Genomic DNA, 24,311 nt, shown 5'->3' with positions numbered 1-24,311 from the left:
CAACACTTTGTGACCTCATGGACTGTAACTTGTAACTTGCCAGACTCCTCTCTGTCCAAGGGATTTCCCAGGCAAAAATTGGGGTGGGTTGCCATTTCCTCTTTTTCAGGGGACTTGCCATATAGATGCTGTTAAATAAAACATAATGTAAGGTAAATATCTGTCTACTGATGATAGCAAGTGTTAATACATTCAGCCAGCTTGAGAAGCAGGACATTGTGCTTCTTTCATCTTCAGTTCTCCACACTTCAGCAGTGATCCAGCCTTGCATTATATACTTCATAAATGGATTTTAAAGTCTGAAGACTTCTGTCCCCTCTTTTGCCTCCATGCTTTAGTTTCTTCATTTCTTAAATGGATATATAACCAGTTGGAGAGGTTCGTTGTGAAGATTAAATACTTAACATAAAGTGAATTTCAAATGTTGGCTCCTTTTGATAATATCGTTACTGTGCTAATACTAATTCACTTGGGTCATAGTCATCACATACCAGGATTTCTGGAATGACTCTGGGTTTGTCTCCAGACTGCCCCCTGCTTACTCTTCTCCTAATTCCCAGCCTGTATCAGCCGTGAGTAATCTAAGGTGCATATCTTCCCAGTGGGCTTCCTTTTGTCATTGGAATAAAGTCTGTAACATTTTTTCTATCATAAAGTTCTCTAACTTCTTTCTCTAAAGTATTCTGCCTCTTTATACCCAGTCTGTAGGTGAGCTGAAGGAATCCTGTCAGAAAACACATTTGCTCTAGTTGTGAGTCTGCTAACACCTGTCCAGTGAAGTCCTTCCTGGTTCTTACAGATGGCTGTAATAATCCTAGTTTGTAAAGATTTCAGAGAGAGATTAGCAACCAGATAACCATTCTGGTTGTAAAAGTATCTTCATACCTGCGAAGATGCAGGGGCTTCGTGCAGTACTGCTTATTTGTATGATCTCAGTGAGGAACTAGAGTCTGTTTTGATAAGGCAACTTAATGAGATGATTTGTTTAGTGGACTTAATTATGACTTCCTTAAAAGTTGGTGAACATCTAATGAATATGGTAACTAGGTTTAGAATGGTCAATTTAGAGCTCTTCTTTCAGACATTGCATGTAACATTCATACACCAGGGCATGTTTGTTAAGATCACCCCTGTAGACTAAATGTGTTAGCAACTGTTTATCTTTCTGTTCTTTGTTGCAGGAGGGTATGGTTCCATTCCATTTTATCCAAACATGATATCAGATTATCCAGGAACAAGTTAAAAAGAAGGGAGACTGGTTCCAGAACACATCTCTGGAAATTACACTATGGACCCTGACTCTCGTGGCAGCTTTACAATGTAGGTTCTGTATGAGCATCGACAGCCAGTGGTCTTTATGGAGTTTATCTCATAACATGTTCTGGTTCACTGAGGCAGAGGCGGAGGAAAGGCTTATTATGTAGGCCGCTAGCACTTTATGTTGTTCTTGGAAATCATGGTGTAATTGAGGGGGTGTTTGGACTAAGATAGGAGTATTGGATCCTGTTCTCGGTCAGCTGTGCTTCAGCCTGAGGCCTCGTAAGTGTCTCTGCAGAGAAGCAGCAAGCCAGGCAGTGGCAGGACTTTGTTCCTAACTTGGGCTTTAGCCTCAGGCTCCTGGGAGCTATGCTGGACCATTTGAAGAACTTTTTTACTTAGACTAGGATTCCGCAGAATAGTCTAGAAACGAATAAGGCTAAATTCTTGTTTCTGCTTCATGCAACAAAGCCTAGATCCCAGCCCATGTCTTTTTTTTTTTTTTTTTTTTTTAAAACCAATGTGCCTACTGTGTGACTCATTCAAGGCTCATTTCTTTTCATTTACTGCTGTTTAGCCCTGAAAGCAACTCTGAGGTTGTCTTTTTAAGATGAGGAAACTAAGTCTAAGGTGCTGAGTTACTTCCTCAGGATCATATGGACAGGAGAAGTAGTGATTTGACAGTGGGGAAATGACCATCTGGCATCTGGTCACTTGCTGCCCAAGTTCCCTGCAGATGTGACCCCAAGAATGGGGTACAGGTGTGCTAGGATAACAGTGCCTCAGTCCTTGGAGGTGAGTGCTTGAGTGCAGATGGGAGCAGCCTCCCCTGTCCTCCGTGCTAACGTTCTCTGGCTGGAGGGAGGAGGTGGTGCACTGGCTGCAGCAGTGAAAGTCGTGTGTCAGCAGGAGTGCTCACCGCCTTTCAGACGGTAGTGATCTGCCCTAGTCAGTGCCAGGCAGGAAAGAGGAGTCAGGGAGGGAGAGGAAGAAATGGTTGGGGTCTGCTCACCCCAGGAGCGGGTAAGCAGGTCATGTCATACTCAGCCCTGAGAAGCAAGCAGTCCTAAGGGGATGGCACACACTTAGCTTTCCCTTCGGAGTGCTGAAATAAAATGTTCTTAAGTTTTGAACACATCAAATTTGTGGGAGGAGTGTCCTGACCTTGAGGGGAAAATATAATAAGAACTTTGAGCTCCCTCTAGAGGTCAACAGAGATAAAGAAACATCATAGTGGTCTGAAGGGAAATAACTATACTTAAAGCTTGCCAACCCTTTATCAAGAAACTAGCATTTTATGGCTGCGTTATCCAACAAAATACTTTCTTATACTGGGGAGGAATTAGTTACCTTTGGGAAGAAATCTGGGTGAATTATATTCTAGTTAGCTATGTGGGGCCAATCCTGAAGTCCAGTGTTTGCCATATAGGTTGTATTTAATGAATAGAGGAGAAAAGATTGTAAAAATTGGTCATGATTCCAAACAAGATAACATGCTTCTTAATGAGAGCTCTAATTGTTGAAACTGGATCAAAATGAGAATTCACTTCTGTGCTGTTAAGGTGCCAGAATGTTTTGACAGCAGGCCCCTGACTGTAACAGAGAGTAGTTTGCTGCTGTGTTTTAACCCCGCCTCCCCAACATCTGAAAAGAAAAAAAAACAGTACCTGAAGATTAGAATTAAGAAATCCAGGTTGTTGGCTAACACACACAGTTTCTTAACTTCTAGAACCTCAGCTGACCAAATGAGAATCTGTTCTAGGATATAAATCTTTGTTGTTGTTTAGTCACTAAGTCGTGTCTGACTCTTTTGTGACCCCATGGACTGTAGCGTGCCCGGCTCCTCTGTCCATGGGATTTCCCAGGCAAGAATACTGGAGTGGGTTGCCATGCCCTCCTCTAGGGGATCTTCCCTACCCAGGGATTGAATCCGTGTCTCCTGGGTTGGCAGGTGAATTCTTCACTGCTGTGCCACCGGGCCATATAGAAATCTTACTCATGGTCACTTATTCCAAGGATGAGAGTTAGTTATGGTGCTAATCTTTCTTTTGTTTTCAGTATGTTTATACTTCAGAATTGAGAGTTCAGTTCTTAAAATTTAGTATGTAACTATAGGATGAAAGAGAAGTCATTTTTAATTTGTGGTGATATTAAGACTATCTGAAAGTTTACATTAAAAAGAATATTCCAAAATTTCTCAAAAAGCAGAAGAATAGGAAAATGTCAAAGGGACCCAGGAACCAACCTGAAAGAGTTCTCAGTGGCCAAATCTGGAACAGTTTGAGCAGCACAATAAATTACATACTATTAGATTATAACCCAAAGTATGACATTAATACCTGTAAATTCCTACTGATAAATGATTGGTTGGCTAAATAAATGAGGGGGAAGAGACAAATTTCCCAGACGAATTCTAGATAATTTAGCTACTCCCCCTCAAGTAGATGGAGCTTAGTTAATGCATGTACACTCAGTCCCTTTAGTGATTTCCTTCTGGAGTACCTTAAGAGGGTGAAGTGACTGGTGGAGAAGCTTTGCAGACCATACCTGGTCAGATGATCTAGGTTATCATCAGTAAGTCATACTGGTAGCATGTCCCCTTGCTATGATGTGTTAAAAATGGTGTCTCATCTCTGTGATCTTTCTGCCAGTAAGTCCCATAATTGCAGCCTGGCCTTGAGGAAAACACACTGCAATCTCACTTGAGATGCTTGCTGCAGGGTACCTAACTAGTACTCTTCAGAACTGTCAAGGTCATCAGAAACAAGAAAAGTCTGATAAATTGTCACAGACCATAGGAAGCTAATTGCAGTATCCTGGAGCTGAAAAAGAACACTAGGAAAAAGCAAATGAAATCTGAACAAAAGTGTGGACTTTAGTTAATCACATGCAAGTATTAATTCCTTAGTTTGTGACAAATGTAGCATAGTAATGTAAGATATAAACAGTGGGAGAAGCCACCTGAGAGTAGATGGGAATACTCTGTACTGTCTTTGCAAGTCTTCTGTAGATCCGAAATTATGCTAAAATAAACTTCCAGAAGCCAAAAAGATCCAGCTCAATTAACTCTTGTGTTATTCAGCTTTTGTTCTGTGACATTGGAAAAATGGGGAACTTTGCCGCTTTGTGTATATGTATTGAGCAGTCTCTGACTTTGAGTAAAAGTGAGGAAGATGCCATTTCCTGAAGTTGTGTGATGACAGATGACATGAGAATCTCTGGTGCTTCCCCTGCGGCAGCAGTGGCTTCCGCACGTTGACCTGAGCAGCTTCATTGTCTGGGTTCCATTCTTATTTCACCATCAAGTAGCTTAGAACTGACTGGAAGTAAATCACTATTGTTAATTAGTTCCACATTAAAGAAGAAGTAAGTCTGGGATCCATTTTTGTTAGTGTGTGATCTTCAGTAGAGATCCTGGTCCTGGGTAGAGCTATGCAGCTTTTGCAGAAGGGTTGTCCTTTCAGTCTTTAATTTCAGATATTAGATGTTCATGCATCCTAATAAAAGCTTGTTATTTTCCTCCACCCATTATTCTGTTTTCTTCCTCCCTTAAATATGTTGATTTTAAGTATCTGAGTTGTGTACATGCGCTAAGACATTCTCTGAAGAGATCATCTATCCATATTTCTTTGCAAACAAGAAATTTGAAGTTCATAAAGATTAAATGACTTACTCATAGTCAAATTATTACTTAATAGCAGAGCTGAGACTGTTTCCCCAGGTGTCTTGTTGCTCTTGCCTAGTAATGGTTAATGAAGAGCCAGAGTTTGTAGTGAATATGGAGGAGGATTAGAGCAAAATGTGAAAGGACATTGGCAGAGTAAGAACATTTGATGTTTCTCATATATTCTTTAACAGTTTAAATAATTTATAAAGGCATTAGTGACTATACATTAAAAAATTTGGGGGGCATTATTTCAGTAGAATGACTTCTGGAACTGATCAAGTTCCAAAGGAATGAATGTTTTGTGGCTTCTGATATAAATTATGGCATAGCTTTCTACAGTAATAATTTATACTTTTGTCTACAATGTAGGCAGGTAACCTGCATTGTAGATAAAAGTATAAAGTGACTGAGCACATAGAGCAAATAGCAGGCTTATGAACAATTTGTATTTTCCCTCTAGGAGATAGAAAATGGTGTCTTATTAAAAAATGTATTTAGTTTAATTTGATTGGCTGTTTCCTTATGTTTTACTAGTATTCTTCTGTGAATTGTTTTGCTGCATTGTAAGAACTGTTTCTAAAAATACAAGTGTTTTTCCTAGTCCATTTGGCTTCTATTTATTTATATAAAAATCGCATTTTTCTTTTATTACACCTGTAGATTGTAATCATCCGGTGTAGCTCTACCTCACCAGAATTCTAATGTGAATTAATACTTTTTTAAAAAAACTTCCCCTGATGGGGCACATAGGGAAGGGCTGAAGGAACTAGGAGAGGAAGGAAGGTATTTCAGGCAAGGTAGACAGTGTATCCAGGGTAAAGAAGAGGTAGTGAGGCTGGGAATAAGTATGTATGTGGGAGGTGTAAACATGAGCTTCACTGGAGAATGTGGTGAGTGCTGTGGTCCTAGGAAGTAGGTTGGTATGCTTAAGGGAAGGGTTCATAGTATGGAGGAGATGGAATGCCACTCAGTACTTCACAGATCTTGTAATCCTTAGAGGACCTTGAAGGTTTTGGAGCAGGAAAGCATTTTGTAACCTGTAAGTAAAACAGAAGAAACACATGGCATGTCTGAGATTCCAGGATTTTGTTGTTTTCTTATGGTATAATTTACATCCTGTGAAATTTATCCTTTTATGTACAGTTCTTCAACTTTTAATTAAAAAACATAGTCACTACCATAGTCAACATAAAAAGCAGTTCTGTCACTCCAGAGAGTTCCATGTCCCCTTGAAGTTGGCCTCTACCCTCCTTCTATCCCTCTAGTTGTACCTTTTCCAGAATGTCAGGTAAATGGAATTATATAGTGTGCAACCTTTTGAATCTGGCTTCTTTTTGTTAGCATGATGCATTTTGAATTTTATTCATGTTACTGCTTGTATCTATAATTTGTTCCTTTTCGTTGTGGAGTGGTACTTCATTGTACGGATATATGCCACATGTTGTTTATTCATTCACCAGTTGAGAATCATTTGGGTTGTGTCCAGTTTTTGGTGATTACAAATAAAGTTGCTGTAAGCATTTGCATTCAGATTTTTTGTATGAATAGTAGTTTCATTTGACTTGGGTAAGTATGTAGTGATTGCTGGGTTGCATTGTGTTTGGCAGTACTCAAAAACTTTTTTCTTCCCCCCAAGAGGGTTGCATTCCTACCAGCTATATGGGAGGGTTGCAGTTACTCAATACCAGCACCAGCCATTGTCAGTTTTTAAATAAAAGTTTAGTCATTTGAATACTGTGTAGTGCTAACCTCACTACTTTTTTTTTTTTTACTTTGTAGAGGTTAGTCCATTCGTTTCTGTTACTGTTATGTGAATGAGAAAATATATCTGTACCTGGTCTCCCTATCTAAGCTCTGGTCACCAATTCCATAATGCTCTGATGGATTTATGTTACACCAACAGGATCAAGCATAATTTGTAACTTTTTAAATATATATGTTATAGATAACATTCTTTCTCAGTACAATAGATTTTTTTTTTTTTTTGGTACTAAGTGAGGGAAGTACATGTGAACAAACTTTGGAAGGGTATACTGGACTGAAATTCTCTCAGAAGTGGGGTTAAGAGTGAATGGTTATCTTTTTTCTTTTTCTTTTTTTTTTTTTAACAAAGTAGTTATTTTACAAAGTAGTTATTTGTGTGATCAGAAAAAAGGTAAAATTAATTTTAATTGTAATTTCATTACTGAAATTGATCTTCAGAAATCATAGCATATATGAATACATCTGATACATTTTTTGCAGTTTGCATGAGTTTGCTAAAAGATTGTTCATTTATTACCTATGGTGGTTACTCCTTGTGGTGGGATTTCAGGTTTTTTATTTCAGTTTTTAAGTTAGTTTTATAGTGATTCTTGTATCTTTTTTTTTTTTTTAAGAACAATACTATCTTAAATATTTATATACTTATGTTCCTGTAAATCTTCAAAAATATTTTTATTGCAGTACTGATTTTTGTCCCTGTCCTTAGAGTTTTAAGGTTACTAAGTAGTTGATTAGAACCAGTAGTTACTTATCATTAGCTAATTTTATTGTGCTTAGACAGTGTGGTTTTTAGAATTCCTTAAGGGACTCTCTCAGTAAACGTGAGGTTCTGTGTGTGTATCAGTTACATTTTTCATGTGTCTGTCCCTTCTTTTCCCCCCTTCCCTGCCTCCTGCCCCACCTATTTTTAATCTGTCAGGCATGGAAAAGGATTTGTCCAGCTTCTGGACAATTATTGTCAACTCTTCTACTCCTGGTAACCCTGAAATATATAAAGTAACAATCTTTGGGCATAAGATTTATGACTGCTACATCTTCACCATACCTTTTATCAAATAAATATAAACATAATATAAACTCTTGTCCTATTGAATTCTTTTTTTATCTAATTTTACCAATGAGTGAAGGCATTATTGGCATTTACTAGGCATAGGCTTGATTGTACTAGCTATTTGGCAGTTTTCAGGACAGTCTTGAACTAGAAGAAGTTATCCCATAGTCTGCATTATTTAGAATATTTTGCCATGTTTGTGGTGTTGAAAAAAACTATTTTCTAAGCCTAAAAACCCAACTCTATTTTTGTTTTTTGCATGTGTTTATATACTAAAGTTTACTTTGTAAATTAGGGAAATATTATGCTTTGAAATGTTGGAATTCTTCATGATTTTGCAGTCATATCCTAAAAACAAGACTAATGAAATTGATTGAGTTGCCACTACTGTGTACCTTTGTAAGGCTGCGTGTATACCTTGGTTTGATTATTCTGCATGTAATGTCATCATGCTGGAGCACTTCCATGCTGGTCATTTTTTCAAATAGTCCCCAACTTTTCCCCTGGGACTGCAGTGATACGTATGTTGGAACACTAGATCTTCTCCTGCAAGGCAAGTCTTTGTTCTTTTTTTCCCCTCTGTATCATTTTTTTTATGAGTCTATTATGAGACCTTCAAGTTCTTGATCTTTTCTGTTGCAGCATCTAATCTGTTAATCACATTCAATGTATCTTTCATTTCAGATAGTATACTTTTCATTTTAACATATTCCTTTGTCTTAAGCATATGAAGTGTATTTATGACAGCTATTTTAAGGTCCTTGTCTTCCAGAAGTGATTCATCCGTCATTTTCGGCATTTCTGGTTCTGTTCCTATTGGCTTATTTTTCTTCTGGTTATGGCTTACATTTTCCTGCTTTCTTATGTTCCTGATGATTTTAGACCCCAGACAATTGTGAATTTGCATTGTTGAGTGTTGGGTTTTGTTCTTGCACATAATTAAGTTACTTGAGATCAATTCTTCAATGTGAAGCTTTGTCAGGATGAATTCACTTTGGCGCTGACTTGATCTCTGAGGTGATACTCTTCTGAGGACTCCACCTGATGCCTTGTTAATTACATTTCTCTACTCTGGCTGGTGGCTCAGTTGGTAAAGAAACTGCATGCAATGCAAGAGACCTGGATTTGATCCTTGGGTCAGGAAGATCACTTGGAGAAGGAATTGGCAACCCACACCAGTATTCTTGCCTGGAAAATCCCATGGACAAAGGATTCTGGGGGACTGCAGTCCATGGTGTCGCAAGAGTCAGACACAAATTATCGATTAAACCATTGTCAACCAGCCTCCTCTGGCTGAGTGGGATCTCTGTTTATTTTGAGACCTTGTAAGCTTCCGGATAGTTCTTTTGTAGGCCTTGTGGAGTGTTATACTATTACGTGTGTGCATGCATGCATGCTTGGTCGCTTCAGTCATGTCCAACTCTTTGTGACCCCATGGACTGCAGCCTGCCAAGCTCCTCTGTCCAAGGGATTCTCTAGGCAAGAATACTGGAGTGGGTTGCCATACCCTGCTATCCTCAAATCAGTATTAAACTCTTTAAAGATTCTAAGTGATTTCTGTAGATCCCTTGAACTTTCTCTCTGTTCATTTTCTAGTCATTCCCAGCTAGAGGCTGAATCCAGATTGTCTTGCTTCCCCATGGCTAGAAGCAGAAGACCAATTACAGACTTTTAATTTTGATTTTTCTCTTTCACTTCAACCTTTTTGAAGTGCTAAAAGTTACTTCATGTTTTCATTGGGTACTTTTTGGAGACAGTTTATGCAGTTAGCTTTAATGTTCTTTGTTTTTACTGAAATATAACAAAAAGGAAAGAAGACTGATTACCTTGGTAGAGTTTTAAGGGTAATTAAGTACTATTTGCAGAAAGGTAAGATTCAGCATAGCCAACTTGCTAATAAACTTGTTTTCTTCCAGACCTGAAAGTTTCATTTGATACCTAGAAGGCCATGCTGGCAGCTGCTCTTGCAGCGAGTCTTCGGTGACACTCCCTTTCTCCCCAGAGCAGTCCCTTTTGAGATAATATTCAGAATGTAGAATATTAAGAAGCAGTGGTTATTCCTAGAATTTTTGTGAACTTCATGTTTTTCTGTGTGAATATTTCGAACCTCTTGTCTTGAGATTTATGCTGTCTCGTGATGCATAAGGCAAATGTGCCTGAATTTTTAGAACTATTTACTGTAACAATGTTTATATTATTTTATGAGTATTAACCTTTTAAATTTTCTTCTCTGTTGCTTAGCTTTAAAGACTAGCCGTATTGAGGGTATTGAGCACAGTGCCCTGCAAGCAGTGTATAAATATGAGCTGCTTTTATAGGCGGCTTATACTACTGATGTCTCAGTGACAGCGCAGGGAGAGTGAAGTAAAGTTTTTGTGAGCAGGTGAATTTGAGAGATAAGTTACAGTTTGCATTGTTTTCTGGGTGGAAGAAAGATAAAGTTGAATTTAGGGTTAAGTAAAATGTTTCTGACCTGACAGTTTTATTGAGAGAATACTGCACATTCCTGTTTCATTTATATATATATTTAACAGTAAAAATTCCAAGTCAGCAAAAATTAAAAAATAGTAAGCCTATTGACAAAAATAACAGAATCAGGTGTGTCAGCATTCAATGGATGCTATGTTAACTGTTTCAAGTGAAACTTTGGGGACTGTATAATCCAGAATGTTAAACATATGTGTGAGCAGTTTCTTCCAGTTGATTTCCTCCCCTTTATTTTTAAAATAAAGGGAGCTTCTTTATATATTTACTCAGTCTTTATGTCTTAGAATTCATTTTATAATGCTTACAATATTCCTTCTTTGGTTCTTTTAAACATTTACTAAGTCATTTCTTGGTTAGCTGTTTATCTGTTTTAATAATATGTTGCTTATAAACCTCTTTAAAGGGTACAATTTAGACTCTGGATCACCCAGCCCCTGGAGTGTAGCAGGTGCTAGAAAAATGCTTAGTTTTATTGTAGGGCCAGACCAGTAATTGTAATGAGATCATTAGTAAATAGTGTAAAGTCGATGTAGTTTGACCTTAAATGTTTTATTGAACACAGGCATTTTGGCAGCGAAAAAGAAGCAGTAAACTGAACACTTATTTATTTCTTCATCATCCAGTGACTTCTAGAATTTTGTGCTGCCTCCTTATACATACGATTGTTCACACCTGCTAAATTTGACTCCTGGCTTTGACACTTGACAGAGGTGTGAAAGGCAAGTTACTTAATGTCTCAGTGCTTTTGTACACTCTTCTGTTAATTGAAAGTGATGTCTCTATCACAGTGGCATTATAAGGATTAAATGAGAATATATATATATAAATGCTCATTTAGTACACTGCTTGGCATATTATAGTGAATCTTTCTGTAGATAGTGTGTGTTTTGACATTAGTTTATCGGGTCTCTGTCCCCACATAAATCATACTTGTTCTTTTAATGTTAACATTCATTTATTCTTGCTTGGAGAATCCAAAGGACAGTGGAGCCTGGTGGGCTACAGTTCATGGGGTCACAAAGGGTTAGACACGACTGAGCGACTTAGCGCAGCACTCATTTGTATTAATATACTTGAGTAGTGGTTGACAAGCATCTTCTGTAAAGGACCAGATAGTAAATATTTTCAGTCTGTCTCCAACTATTCAGCCCTGCTGTTGTCAATTGAAAGCAGCCAAAGACAATATGTAAACAAATGGGCATGGCTGGGTTCCAATAAGAGGTTCTTTACAAAAATAGCTGGCAGGCCATAATTTTCCAACCTAGGTACTAAGATTGCTTTTATATCTCCTCATTATTGGATGTTTGAAATACGTTTATTTCATTATGGGCACATCTCAGACATTCAGGGTGTGGCTCTAGACGACTGCAGTAAGTAGAGTCACATGAATTTTTCTGTTTCCCAGCGCATATAAACGTTGTTTACAATGTGCTGTGGTCTCTAAGTGTGAGATAGAGTTACGTCCCCAAAAATGTGCATATCGTAGTTGGAAAAATGCTTTATTGCTAAAAAAAAAATGCTAACTACCATCTGAGTCTTCAGCGAATTGTAGTCTTTTTGCAATAGTACTATTTACAACCACTGATCACAGATCACTGTTAAAAGCATAATAATGAAAAAGTTTGGCATATTGAGACAATTGCCAAAATGTGACACAGAGATATTAAGAGAGTAAATGCTGTTGGAAAAATAGCTTTGATAGACTTTGTCTACACAGGGTTGCCTCCAATTTGTTAAAAGCACAGTATCTGTGAAGCGCAGTAAAGGGAAGTGCAGTAAATGAAGTATGCCTGTATGTAGGTAATTCACATATAACCATGTTGGTGCTAATTTTAATTGGTTTCTTCAGATAATTTGTTTGAACTATAGTCCTCAAGTGGAATTATAAAATCACTGAGTAACCTATCAAGTGTCTTACAGTGCAGGAGTTGATGTATTTAGAGAATGTCAGAGCTAATAATAATTTGATCACTTAATATATAGTAATTGTTAATTACTAACATTTATGCATGTATATTGTCTATTAATTTTCCATCACGAGATTTTTATATTGAATGTGTTGTATTTTTTAACCATTGGCTGTCTGTGTCCTTTTCCACTGATTAGAGTACATAAGAAATAGAGAAGGTGAGTAACAAGGAAACGGTGTGGTGTGCCTGATGAAGTAAAGACAGACCAGAAATTGCGTTGTTGTCGTCCCCCCACCACCAGTTAACCATTCTTGCCCCCAAAAGAAAGCAGTCATAGCATCTTCTTAGGATGAAACCTGGATGCTGATGGTTTAGGAAAAAAAGGTTGGAAGAAATTGAATTCCATTTTATATAACACATTATAAATTTCCTGGTTTTTATTAATACTATGTAGAATTTCACATCAAAGGTTGAAAACACTGTGGTTAAGTTTTCTTACCAGCAGTCAGATTGTGCCTTTCGATCCCTGTCTTTAAGGTGCATAGAATGGTTGTGTGTTGACTTAATATAATGCACAGTAGAGGATCCTTGACTGATGTTCTCATCCGGAGTCCTTCCTTTTTATTAACTGTATTTGAGTGTTCTTTTATATGATATTAAACAGGCACTTTTTTTTTCATTGTGAAAAAGCATTTGTACTGGTCATAGGAAGGATTCTTATGAATCCTTTATGAGAACAGACATAGTTGATGTGTTATACTGGACCCTGCCTCGAGTTGCAGTAACGTGACTCTAACAGTGAGGTTAGTGTCTTTGCCTTTTTAAAGTATGTGATTCAAAAAAAATAAGTATGTGATAGTTATTTTAATCTCAAGAGTAAAGTGTTCAGAAGTTTCCAGGCTTTCATTAATACTTTGTTTTAAAAATAGTATCCAGGAATCCGAATTTTCATGAAGTACATTTATATTTTCAGCCTGCTCCTTGAGGTAACAGTCTGGGTGTGTGCGTACACAGTAGTTTTATTTTACCTGTTTAAAGTTTCAGAATTCTCTCAGCTTCAGCATTCTTGTCTTTTAAAAGTCAGTGTCTGCTCTGTAATGTTTTAGACCTAAGCGCTCCAGCACAGTAGCCCCTAGCCATATATGGCTAACCTTAAAAATTCAGGAGCCACACGTGGCTTACTGAGCAGCGCAGATACAGGACCTCTGTATGGTAACAGATTTCTGCTGAACAGTGCTATTCCTGCCATCATCTACTGTGTAATTTTTTTTAATGGTATAGAAATCAGAGCAATGAAGAATATTTTCTAGGAGCAGGGTTATTGTTATTTTCAAAAACACAAGATAGCAGTATTTGACCAGTCACATCTGGGTATCGCTACTCACAGTATGGGAGCACTATTTTTAGAGCCATGCTTCCTTATCTTTTCCACATCGGGGCATACTTGAGAGCAAAAATGTTTGTATGGCACTCTGAGTCAAGTGCGGGCTCCAGGCTGGAGGTCTCAGGTTTGGGTGGTTGCAAACCCATATCCCCTTCCTCGCATGCTAGTGTGCCGCAGAGGCACATACAGCCCAAAGCTCACTTTCATAGAGTACTCCTTAATGGATTCCTGGATAAATTTCTCTTGGACTACAAAGCAGAATTTGATTTTATTCTCGCTGTTATTCATCCTTTTTATATGTCATATTCCCAAGAAGACCTTGTAAGATCTAGGCATTTTACAACTGAGAACAACTTTGAAAGCATTCATACGCTTGGAGGTTTAATGGGGGCTTATGTCTCACTTCACGTGTGGACGGCCGTGCCTGCAGGAGTCACGGCGTGTCATTTCTGCTTCATTTGATGGGAATGAGGAAGGAACACTTGGGCATGTGCCTATTTAATTTCACCACACAAGTCCTGAAAATAACTTACCTATCTGAAATATGCAGTTAAAAAAAATCAGTGAGGAAGCCGTGAATCTGCGTACCTCTCCCCCAGATAAAATTCCACTGTACTATTCACTTAAGCATCAGTGTCTTAGTTAGCTATTTCTGAAATTTTATGTTTATTCATTGGCTTTTGGCAAGATAAATAGTCACAGAACAATAGTACCTTAAAAATAGCTGAAATGAGAAAATTATTTGCCTTTCTCTCTGTATTTCCCACCCTCAAGGATTTGATGTGGGTTGACTTATAGTGTAAATCTTTGGCTCTTGTCGTTTCCTGACAGTCAGCCTCTTGCTGTTTAGGTCAGTTGTTTCTAGGGTTCCTCAGCCTATATGACTTCCTGTTACTCCATTGAGTGAACAGGAGAATGAATCTGGAGTTGGTATGAAGTGTGAGCATTTTACCAAGCCAAGAGTATATACTGGAGTCCAGAGGTCAGGAGTTTTTGGTATAGCATGACTTTGTAGCCAAATTAACTAGTTCATTTCATGGGAAATACAAAGTATGAATGCTGTAGGGAAAACTGGCTAAGTTGGACTTAAAAGAACAGGAGAAAGTTTGCGTCTCCAAAGTGGTGCCTGTCTGAGGGATTTGAATTTAAAGATAATTTTTACTGTGTGTGGGAATTTTTTGCCCCCTTATTCCCTAATTTTAGAATCTGACCTACAAGTAAGATGTCGCTATTTGCTCTGTCCAATAGTTAGCCCTGCTTACTTCCTCTCTGTAACTGTGCTATAATGTACTTTAGTGCAAGGACTGTGTACTTTTAATCCCTTATTATACTCAATACAGAAGTAAATACAGAGCACCTAATAGAATGACTTTTAAGTACTGGTTGATGTTGGGCTTTATAGAATAGTACAGTATATTCAGTTTTACACCTTGGTGTTACATATACATGTAGCGTAAACGCTAGATTTATTCCTTCCTCCTGATAGCACCAGCCATGGTGAGTTGTCTGGGCCAGAGGTTTTAAGCTGGAGATGGGGTGCCAGACCTTTTGAAATTACATGCAAATTTTTGTGTGTACTTAAATGTGTACAGTTCCTTAGGTGAGTGTGTATAACTTTCAGTAAGTTCTCAGAGTTCCAGAAAGATAAAGTGCCTTGGACCTAGACAATGGAAGAAGCAAAGAAAGCTTTGCAGAATCAGACTCAACTCGGAAAAATCACTGAAATGAAAATGATAAAATGCAGTGCTGGTCAGTTTATTGATGTGCTATGTTGGTCAGTAAGTTTTAAAATTTAAAGTATATAGTGTTCTTTATCATATAAGTGAAGTGAAGTCACTCAGTCATGTCCGACTCTTTGAGACCCCATGGACTGTAGCCGACCAGGATCCTCCATCCATGGGATTTTCCAGGCAAGAATCCTGGAGTGGGTTGCCATTTCCTTCTTCATTATTATATAAAGTCACTTTTAAAATTCTTACAGTGAGCTAATGTTGGCAAGAAAATGACCCTTCGCCCATAGTAAGAGTTTGCTTTTTTATGTAACATGCGTTTGATGGGATCTTCCCTAATTTAGCATAATGCTTAGTAGTGAAGAACTTGTAACAGTGGGGAATTGTGTAGTGTGATTGCTTTATCTTAATGCCCAATTCTGTAACTTAGGTTTTTTTCTTTAGGAAAATGACTGGTGTCAAAAAGCAAGGAAAAAAACCTGATCATTTTATTTGAACTTGACTGTGAAGTTAGCACTGACTTTTGCGTGTGTAACGTGACTGATTCTAGTAGCCCCTGCTGTGTCTGTGTGTGGGAACCACAAGAAGAGCTGTGCATTTTGAAGGTGCATAGCACAAAGCATTGCTGGTATAAGTGTGTTCTATTTACAAATATTTGTTTGAGACCATGATTTGAATTTATTTATTTATTTATGATTGTTAAAAGTTCTATCTGAAATTATTTTTGCATTTAAAGAATTTCCCCATTTTAGTTATATCTGTCTTAATTTTATAGACTTTCTTTGGGTTTGCGTATATCAGCTTATCAGAAGTATATAAGAAAAAATTAGCAGAATAATTATTAATGTTTAATGGTGCTATCATGGAATGTTTCATGCGTTGTTTATTTCTTTATATTCATGAATTTAGTGAATTATTAATAAAGCACTGATACTTTTTGTTGGTTATGTGCCTATTTTAAACAAAAATAGTGTCATTGGTTTACTTCAGGGAGGGTTTTGTGGGAGGAGTGAACCAAATATTAATGACTCAAAATATTCATGAAAGAACTTTAGATTTACTTTATTTCTGAGGGCAGGTTGATATATAGACTTGGAATATATTAGGAAAACATAGCTGAGTTCTTAGTAAGAAACTGTCGTGAGTTGGGAGAGAAGAACTAATGTCTTTTTTGTTTGTTTCAATTATACAGCAGATATAATTTCTACAGTAGAATTTAATCATTCTGGAGAGTTACTAGCAACCGGAGATAAAGGTGGTAGAGTTGTCATCTTTCAGCAGGAGCAGGAGGTAAGTGTTTAAAGTTTGATATCTAAATTTCAGTTGGCTCTTGGGACTGCAGCTTATGCTGGAGAATCTCATCAGAGGATGTTGGCAAATTTTTCTTTAAAAATTTGTTGTATATCAAGCAGAATATTGAATGTATAAATAGCTCTAGTTCTTTTAGCTTTGTGTGTCTGTGTCCATATGTGTGTTGTTTTAATTGTGAGAGGATTTGGTTAGAGAAAAGAGTGAGAAGTGTGTTATACAAGATTTTAACTGGTCTTATAGCCTTGGCCCTCATTTTTTTTCTCCTAAAATTCCATAAAGTAAAATTGTTTTGACCTCTTCTCAGTGTATAATTTGCCTTGTGTAATTAGGGGTGGGAGCCTGGTTTAAAGGAAAAAGCTGCTCAACTATTTTGATAATCAGTTTATACTAATACAGTTACTGCAATTTAAGTATAAAGGTTTTAAATGATAGTTGCATGTGTACACATGTAATGTACGTAATTTACAAGTTAGTTACCCCTCTTTAAAGTGGATTTGAAAATTGTTTTCCTTTCTCTTTGAAGAAAGGGATTTCTCATTGCAGAATCTGTGATTAAAGTAGGGTTGGTTTGGTTTTGTGTATAACATAGGCACACTTCTAAACCTGATTGACTAGATTTCTCACTAAAATTTTATACTAAACAAAATTTGTCACACTAGATTTTCCCTTAGTCTCCCCCTCCATTTGTAGATCAAAGTTAATTTATCATTTGCTTCCAAACATTCTGTCCCTGTCTCTATACTATCTTCAAAAAGAGTTAAAAGTAATGTGGATAAAATGCAGGGCTTTATGAACAGATGTCTAAATCATAACACAGAGTTAGCTTTTAAAGGATTGTGAAATTCCTTAAATAAGCAAGAATCTAGTAATAATACTACTACTTTGCACTTCTATAGCGCCTTTGACCTGAGGATCTCAAAGTGCTTTACAAACACTAATGAATTAATCCTCACAACACCCAGTGAGGTAGGTAATTTAATTTTAAAAGAAATGATTAATAGTGTCTGATTAGAAGGTGCACAAGCACTAAATATGTCTCCTTTTATTATTTTTCTTATTGGTTGGAAGGAAATATGAAAATAAGACTCAAGGTTTTCTTGACAAAGGATGTTTTTGTGGGAAATGGGGGCAAAATCAGTTTTCTGTTCCTGTTTTCAAGCAGCTAAAAACTTGACCATAACAATCTAGGAAAAGTTGGGAGTCGAAATAGAGCCTTACAGATCATTATAGTTTACCTTTATCTCCAAATGAGAAAGCAGATTGATAAGAGATCCCTTGGTTACCCAGACTCACAGCCAGAGCCCAGAGCTCCAGCATGTCCCCTTGGTGCACTCCTGCGCCTTTTACGCTAAGTCACCAAAATGTGAGTGTTAACGTTCTTTAGAGGTTAGAGTTGGATTTCCTGTAGACATTCTTTGCCCTTCTGTGGTTTGGTTTGTTTTTTACTGAAATTAATGGCATTCTGTATTTTTTTTGTTTTAAAAACAAAAGGTGTTTGGAGAAAAACATTTAAATTTAAGTTTGCTTCCCAAGCATTTCCATCTTGAAGGGCTTTACATTGTGGGTTTCTGAGCCTACATTTTTAATGGGGGCTTTATGTTATTTAAAAGTATAAATTGTCATTCTTAACTGCATGGAAGTGTTGAAGACAGAAATCCATTATCTAGAACCTCAGATTAATAGTATGTCTTTTGAGAATTACTTAGTGTAAATTTCAGTGTAATTTTTAGTGATAAATAATAAAGATGATAATTAGCCTCCTTCTTGAAACTTGATGTTGTTAATGTTAATTTGATGCCTTTTACCCAATATATTTTCCACATTTTTTAAGCCCTTATTCTGGAGCTTCTAATATTATGCTGTCTTCAGGACATTCAGTACCTATGTTAATTATAAATGTATGTGCCTTATATCAGTAGCTAACATATTTAGTGTTAGATTTTATGAATTCTTAGCTAAATGTCTGTAAAATAGTGTTAAGAGTTTGAAAATTGGAAGCGAACTTAGAGATAGTCTTTTTCTAATGTTTAGATAAATCTCAGCACAAGTTTATATAAAGTTATATTGCTGAGTTTAATAGCAAAGGCCTGGGATTAGAACTCGAATCCCTAAATTTCAGTAACTTCTTCTAACTACCACAGCTATTATACATACATTCCAGGATATGCTGGCACTTAACAAGTGAGTGGTTTTAGAACCTGCTAGTTCTCTTTGCAAAATGCAATGATGTTTGAACTATCATGTCTACAGTGGCAGGGTTCCTTGCTAAAATTCACTTGACTGGAGACTTAAATGTTTCCACTCTTTTTACTATGATAGCAGTGGACCTTGCACATCAGAGTTTGACAGCTTCATCCTGCCTTTCTGTCTCACTTCACTCTCAAGGCGTGGCAGGTCCCCTTCCTGTCATCTTGTCGGGCATACTTTGCTGCCTGTCCATCTGTTCCCCAGGCAAAGAAACCGGGTGCTCATTTACAGGATTTTCATTTGGTTCGAGTGTATTTCAGCCTGGTGATTCAGTAGCATGTTCTCCTGTTTGTGTGTGTGTGTGTGTGTGTTTTAAACTAACATGTTTGAATGATTGTCTGTTTGACAGAGTCTCTGAGATAGCAGCAGGACATGCAGGGAAATTGAGGCACAGGGTAGATCAAGTTTCCAGGAGGCATCACACAGTCAGAGTCCAGACTGGAGTTTCACCCAGTTTCTGTGTAGTGTGTCCTGAAATAAGGCACCCCTCTTGCTGATTTTCACAGCTTGTGTGTACTAGGTTGGTACAAAAGTAATTGTGGTTTCAGACAATGAATTTTAAATCATAACTAGGGTCATACACATATTCACTAACCAAAACAGGAACCACTACAGTCAACACATTTTTGCCAAATAAGTATGTTTATTCCTGTAGTATAAAAGTCCATACTTCAGGATTTGACGAACTCTTAGAAAGCATTTTCTGCCTGCCTCCTGCTGATTGTGGAAGCAGTTTCCCTGCAAAAACTTGTTGAGTTGCTTAAAGAAGTGGTTGGTTGGTTGGCAAGGGGTCAGGTGAACATGGCAGATGGGGCAAAACTTTGTAGCCCAGTTTGTTCCACTTCTGAAGCCTGTGTTGTGGAGAAGAATCGGCCCTTTCTGTTGATCAGTGCCAGCTGCAAGGGTTGCAGTTCTCGGTGTGTCTCATTGATTTGCTGAGCGTGCTTCTCAGGTGTGATCATTTCACCAGGATTCAGAAAGCTGTAGTGGATCAGACCAACAGTAGACCACCAGTGACCATTACCTTTTCTTGGTGCAAGTTTGGCTTTGGGAAGTGCTTTGGAGCTTCTGCTTGGTCCAAGCACTGCCAGTGCTTCGTATACAGCCCTCTTTTTGTTGCATGTCACAGTCCGATTGAGAAATGGTTCGTTGTTGTGTAGAATAAGAGAAGACGACACTTCACAACAACTGTTTTTGGTCAGCTCATAAGTTACCCACTTACCGAGCTTTTTCACCTTTCAGTTTGCTTCAAATACTGAATGACCAGAGAATGGTCCATGTTAAGGAGGTTTTTCTACAACTTCTCATGTAGTTGTAAGAGGATCAACTTTGATAATGACTTTGAATTAATTGCTTATTGTCAACTTCCCATGGCCAGCCACTGTTCTCTTCATGTTCAAGGCTCTCATCTCGTTTGCAGAGCTTCTTGAACCACCATTGCACTGTACATTCGTTAGCAGTTCCTAGGCCAATGTGTTGTTGATGCTGCGAGTTGTCTCCGCTTCTTTATGACCCATTTTGAACTCAGAAAAATAGCTCAAATTTGCTTTTTGTCTGACATCATTTCCATAGTCTAAAATAAATATAAAATAAACACTTAGTCATTAGCAGAGAAAAACATAAAGCAAGAAATGCACGTTAAAATAGTGTATTACATAACCACATTTATTTACGGATGTATCCCAGAGAAAGGCAATGCCATAGAATGTTCAAGCTACCGTACAATTGCACTCATCTTGCACGCTAGCAAAGTAATGCTCAGAATTCTCCAAGTCAGGCTTCAACAGTACGTGAACCAAGAACTTCTAGATATTCACGCTGGATTTAGAAAAGGCAGAGGAACCAGAGATCACATTGCCAACATCCATCGGATCATAGAAAAAACAAGAGAGTTACAGAAAAACATCTATTCTGCTTTATTGATTACACCAAAGCCTTTGACTGTGTAGATCACAACAAACTGGAAAATTCTGAAAGAGATGGGAATACCAGACCACCTGACCTGCCTCCTGAGAAATCTGTATGCAGGTCAAGAAGCAACAATTAGAACTGGATGCGGAACAATGGACTGGTTCCAAATCAGAAAAGGAGTACATCAAGGCTGTATATTGTCACCCTGTTTATTTAACTTATATGCAGTATACAGCATTCGAAATGCTGGGCTGGATGAAGCACAAGCTGGAATCAAGATTGCCGGGAGAACTATCAATAACCTCAGATGACACCACACTTATGGCAGAAAGCAAAGAAGAACTAAAGAGCCTCGTGATGAAAGTGAAACAGGAGAGTGAAAAAGCTGGCTTAAAACTCAACATTTAAAAAAAGATCATGGCACCTGGTCTCATCACTTCATGGCAAATGGATGGGGAAACAATGGAAATAGTGACAGACTTTATTTTGAGGGGCTTCAAAAGCATTGCAGATGGTGACTGCAGCCATGCAATTAAAAGACGCTTGCTCCTTGGAAGAAAAGCTATGACAAACCTAGCACCATATTAAAAAGCAGAGACGTTACTTTGCCGACAGAGGTTTGTCTAGGTAAACCTATGGTTTTTCCAGTAGTCGTGTATGGTTGTGAGTGTTGAACCATAAAGAAAGCTGAGTGCCGAAGAATTGATGCTTTTAAACTGTGGTGTTGAGAAGACTCTTGAGAGTCCCTTGGACTGCTAGGAGATCAAATCAGTCAATCCTAAAGGAAGCCAGTCCTGAGTGTTCATTGGAAGGACTGATGCTGAAGCTCCAGTAGTTTGGCCACCAGATGTGAAGAACTGACTCATTGGAAAAGACCCTGATGCTGGGAAAGATTTAAGGCAGGAGAAGAAGGGGGGGACTACAGAGGCTGAGATGGTAGGATGGCATCACCAACTTGATGGATGTGAGTTTGAGTAGGCTCCAGGAGTTGGTGATGGACAGGGAAGCCTGCCATGCTGTAGTCCATGGGGTTGCAAAATGTCTGACACGATGAGAGACTGAACTGAATTGATTCCAGTATCAAAACGGCAAAGTTCAACAGGTGCAAAACTACAGTGCTTTTGTAACAGCCTAAATAATAGCTTTTGACATCAAAGTGGATGGGGCAATATTCTTTCTGATGATGGTAATGTGGAGGGAGAGCCCAAGCAGCTGTCAGACTGGTGTTCCATACTTTTTAAGGGATCTTTTATTTCTAGGGATGCTCATAGGAGGTGGTCAGCACTTGTTGAAGTAACTGGTTTCCTGTTGGCTTTGGATTGCTCAGACCTCCTTCTGGTTTCTCTGAGGCTTTTTGATACATATAAGCTAAAATGTTGGGGGAGGGTTAACATTTTTAAGAGACTTAAGGAGAAAGGTGAACAGAAAGGTTGTTCTTAACTGATTTCTCTGGATTGTTATGCAGCCTTTGTTTTCTGTTTTCTACCACTTCTGGTTACTTGGATTTCTGTCTCACTTTTCTGTTCTTCATGTAGTATTCCCAAAACTTAACACGATTTAGAAGAAACCTTTAGCATGCTTATCTCAAAAGTTGGATGGTATTGTTTATATGTTTGTATTCCCTTTTCTAAATTATTTGGAAAAGCTAGAATGAGACTCAGCCACACGATATTGTTTTAATAGAATTTAATATCATGTATACAAAGGGCTTGGCTTAGTGTATTTTTTATTAAAGTGAAGGAACAGACCTGCTGTTTTAGGGTGACAGGGTAGCGTTCTCTTGAGAGTTGAGCAGTATGTGGGCCCTAGATTTGCAACTCCTGGCAATGCAATCTGCTTTCACCAATAAAGAAATTGAGAAGCTCAGATGGATTACTGGTCAGAAGTCGTACCGTTAACAAAGACGTGAACTCTTACTCTAGAGCCCTTGCTGTTACTCCCGATTCCCTGCCCATTGCATTCCCCTTTCTGACCCGGGTTTAGCAACAACAGTTGATGTGCCACACTCCCTGCCAAGCTCCCTAAATCTTATTAATCTTCACAGTAAAATAACAGAGATGTTATGCTGACTTACTACATCTCAATTTATTACAAATTTATAAGTGAATTGAGACTTAAGTTAAACGCCTTTTCTAAGATCGCACAGCTCGTCAAGTGGGTTTAAAAAAAAAAGCTAATTCGGTATAAATTGGGATGAATATTCACAATGAAAAACAAGTCTTAACTCCTTTAAGTAGTGAGTCTAAGTGGTATGAATCAAGAAAATCAGTTTCCTTTATAGTAATGAGAAAAGAGTTGGTCCTCAGGCTTTTTAAGAACAGCCATTAAGGAATGATGTTTTCTTTGTACAAGTTTAGTGACAGAAAAGTTGGAGTTTGGAAGCCTTGAGAGTGTAGAGACCTGGGCTGTAGCCCTCATTCATATCCATTAATTTGTCCAAGCACCTCTCTTGCTCAGCTGTCTGTCCTCTCAATTCCTAGTTTCAGTCTACCTCTTAATATTCCCAGTAATTAAAATTGCTCTGTGCCTTGCTCTTATTCTGTGTCATGGTTTAGAACTAAATTATTCTGGGTAGTTATATAGTCTGAATCAGCACTTGAACTTTTTAGATTTTATAACATTTTAAAGCGTTACAGTTAACCCTTTGAACAACATGGAGTTAATCCCTGTATGATTTATGGTCACTCTCTGCGTCCCCTGATACATAGTACAGTTGTATTCACTATTAAAACACACATGTGAGAGCAGTCCTGCGCTGTTCAGGGATCACCTGTATTAACTGTAACCTACACATCTCCATGGGTGGTTGGATCCACAATGTAGCGGACCAAGTACGAGTTACGCCTGGACTTCCCGCTGTGCAGAGACTTGGCGCCCATAACCCGTGTTAACACGGCTTTGCGTACATTGTCTTTCATTCGGTTATACTTCGAAGTGGAATTGTTGAGTACATCTTTTAAGGCTTTCAATAAGTATTGACAGATTATTCTCCAGAAAAGCTGTGTAAATTTATACTTCTCCCTGTAGTGTATAATTTTTGTCCATATTCTCATCAGTAAAGCAGTGATCATTATCATTTTTTAAATTCTTCATCTGTTTAAAGGCAAAACATTATTCTTTAATTTTGCGTGCTAACAATGAATAGTTATATATTTGCTGACCATTTTTTAGGTTAAGCTACCAACTGTTGGCCTTTTCATGTCTCAAGGGGGAGAGTGTTAATATTTTTACTAATTATTTTTAAGGACTTGAAAAGATAGTAACATTTTTTACACATGAAAGGTAGTAATCTTGTCTTATGATGCACTTTTCTCCCTAGTATGCTTTTTTTTTTTAAACTTTTAAATATTTTTCTTCTTACCTTGTCAAAAGTCAACCTTTCTTTGCTCTTTGCTTTCACTTTTATACTTAGAAGCTCCTTTTCACTTGAGAATTATATAGAAATTCACTATTGTACTTTCTCTTAGCTTCTTTTATTTACTTTTAAACATTTGATTCTTCCCTCTGAAATTTATTTTTGTGTAAGAAATGAAGTTCTAATTCTCGTCCCAAATGTTTGTTTGGCTCTAACACCATTGGATTTTACTGCTGT

General features: G+C 37.8%; 1 protein-coding gene across 2 annotated transcripts in view; it reads left to right on the top strand.

Annotated features, from left to right (window-relative positions):
- PPP2R2A (protein phosphatase 2 regulatory subunit Balpha) overlaps window positions 1–24,311 on the top strand; it is a 78,320-nt gene that overhangs the window by 32,081 nt on the left and 21,928 nt on the right. For both annotated transcript variants that reach the window (XM_061163858.1, XM_061163859.1), the window contains one exon: window positions 16,443–16,540. In XM_061163858.1, coding sequence (XP_061019841.1) covers window positions 16,443–16,540 — 98 coding nt within the window. The remainder of the gene's footprint in view (window positions 1–16,442; window positions 16,541–24,311) is intronic.

The sequence above is a fragment of the Dama dama genome, chromosome 16, assembly GCF_033118175.1.
Source record: "Dama dama isolate Ldn47 chromosome 16, ASM3311817v1, whole genome shotgun sequence".
NCBI lineage: Eukaryota > Metazoa > Chordata > Mammalia > Artiodactyla > Cervidae > Dama > Dama dama.
The sequence above is the reverse complement of the archived record's forward strand: the minus strand, read 5'-3'. Positions and strand labels throughout refer to the sequence as shown.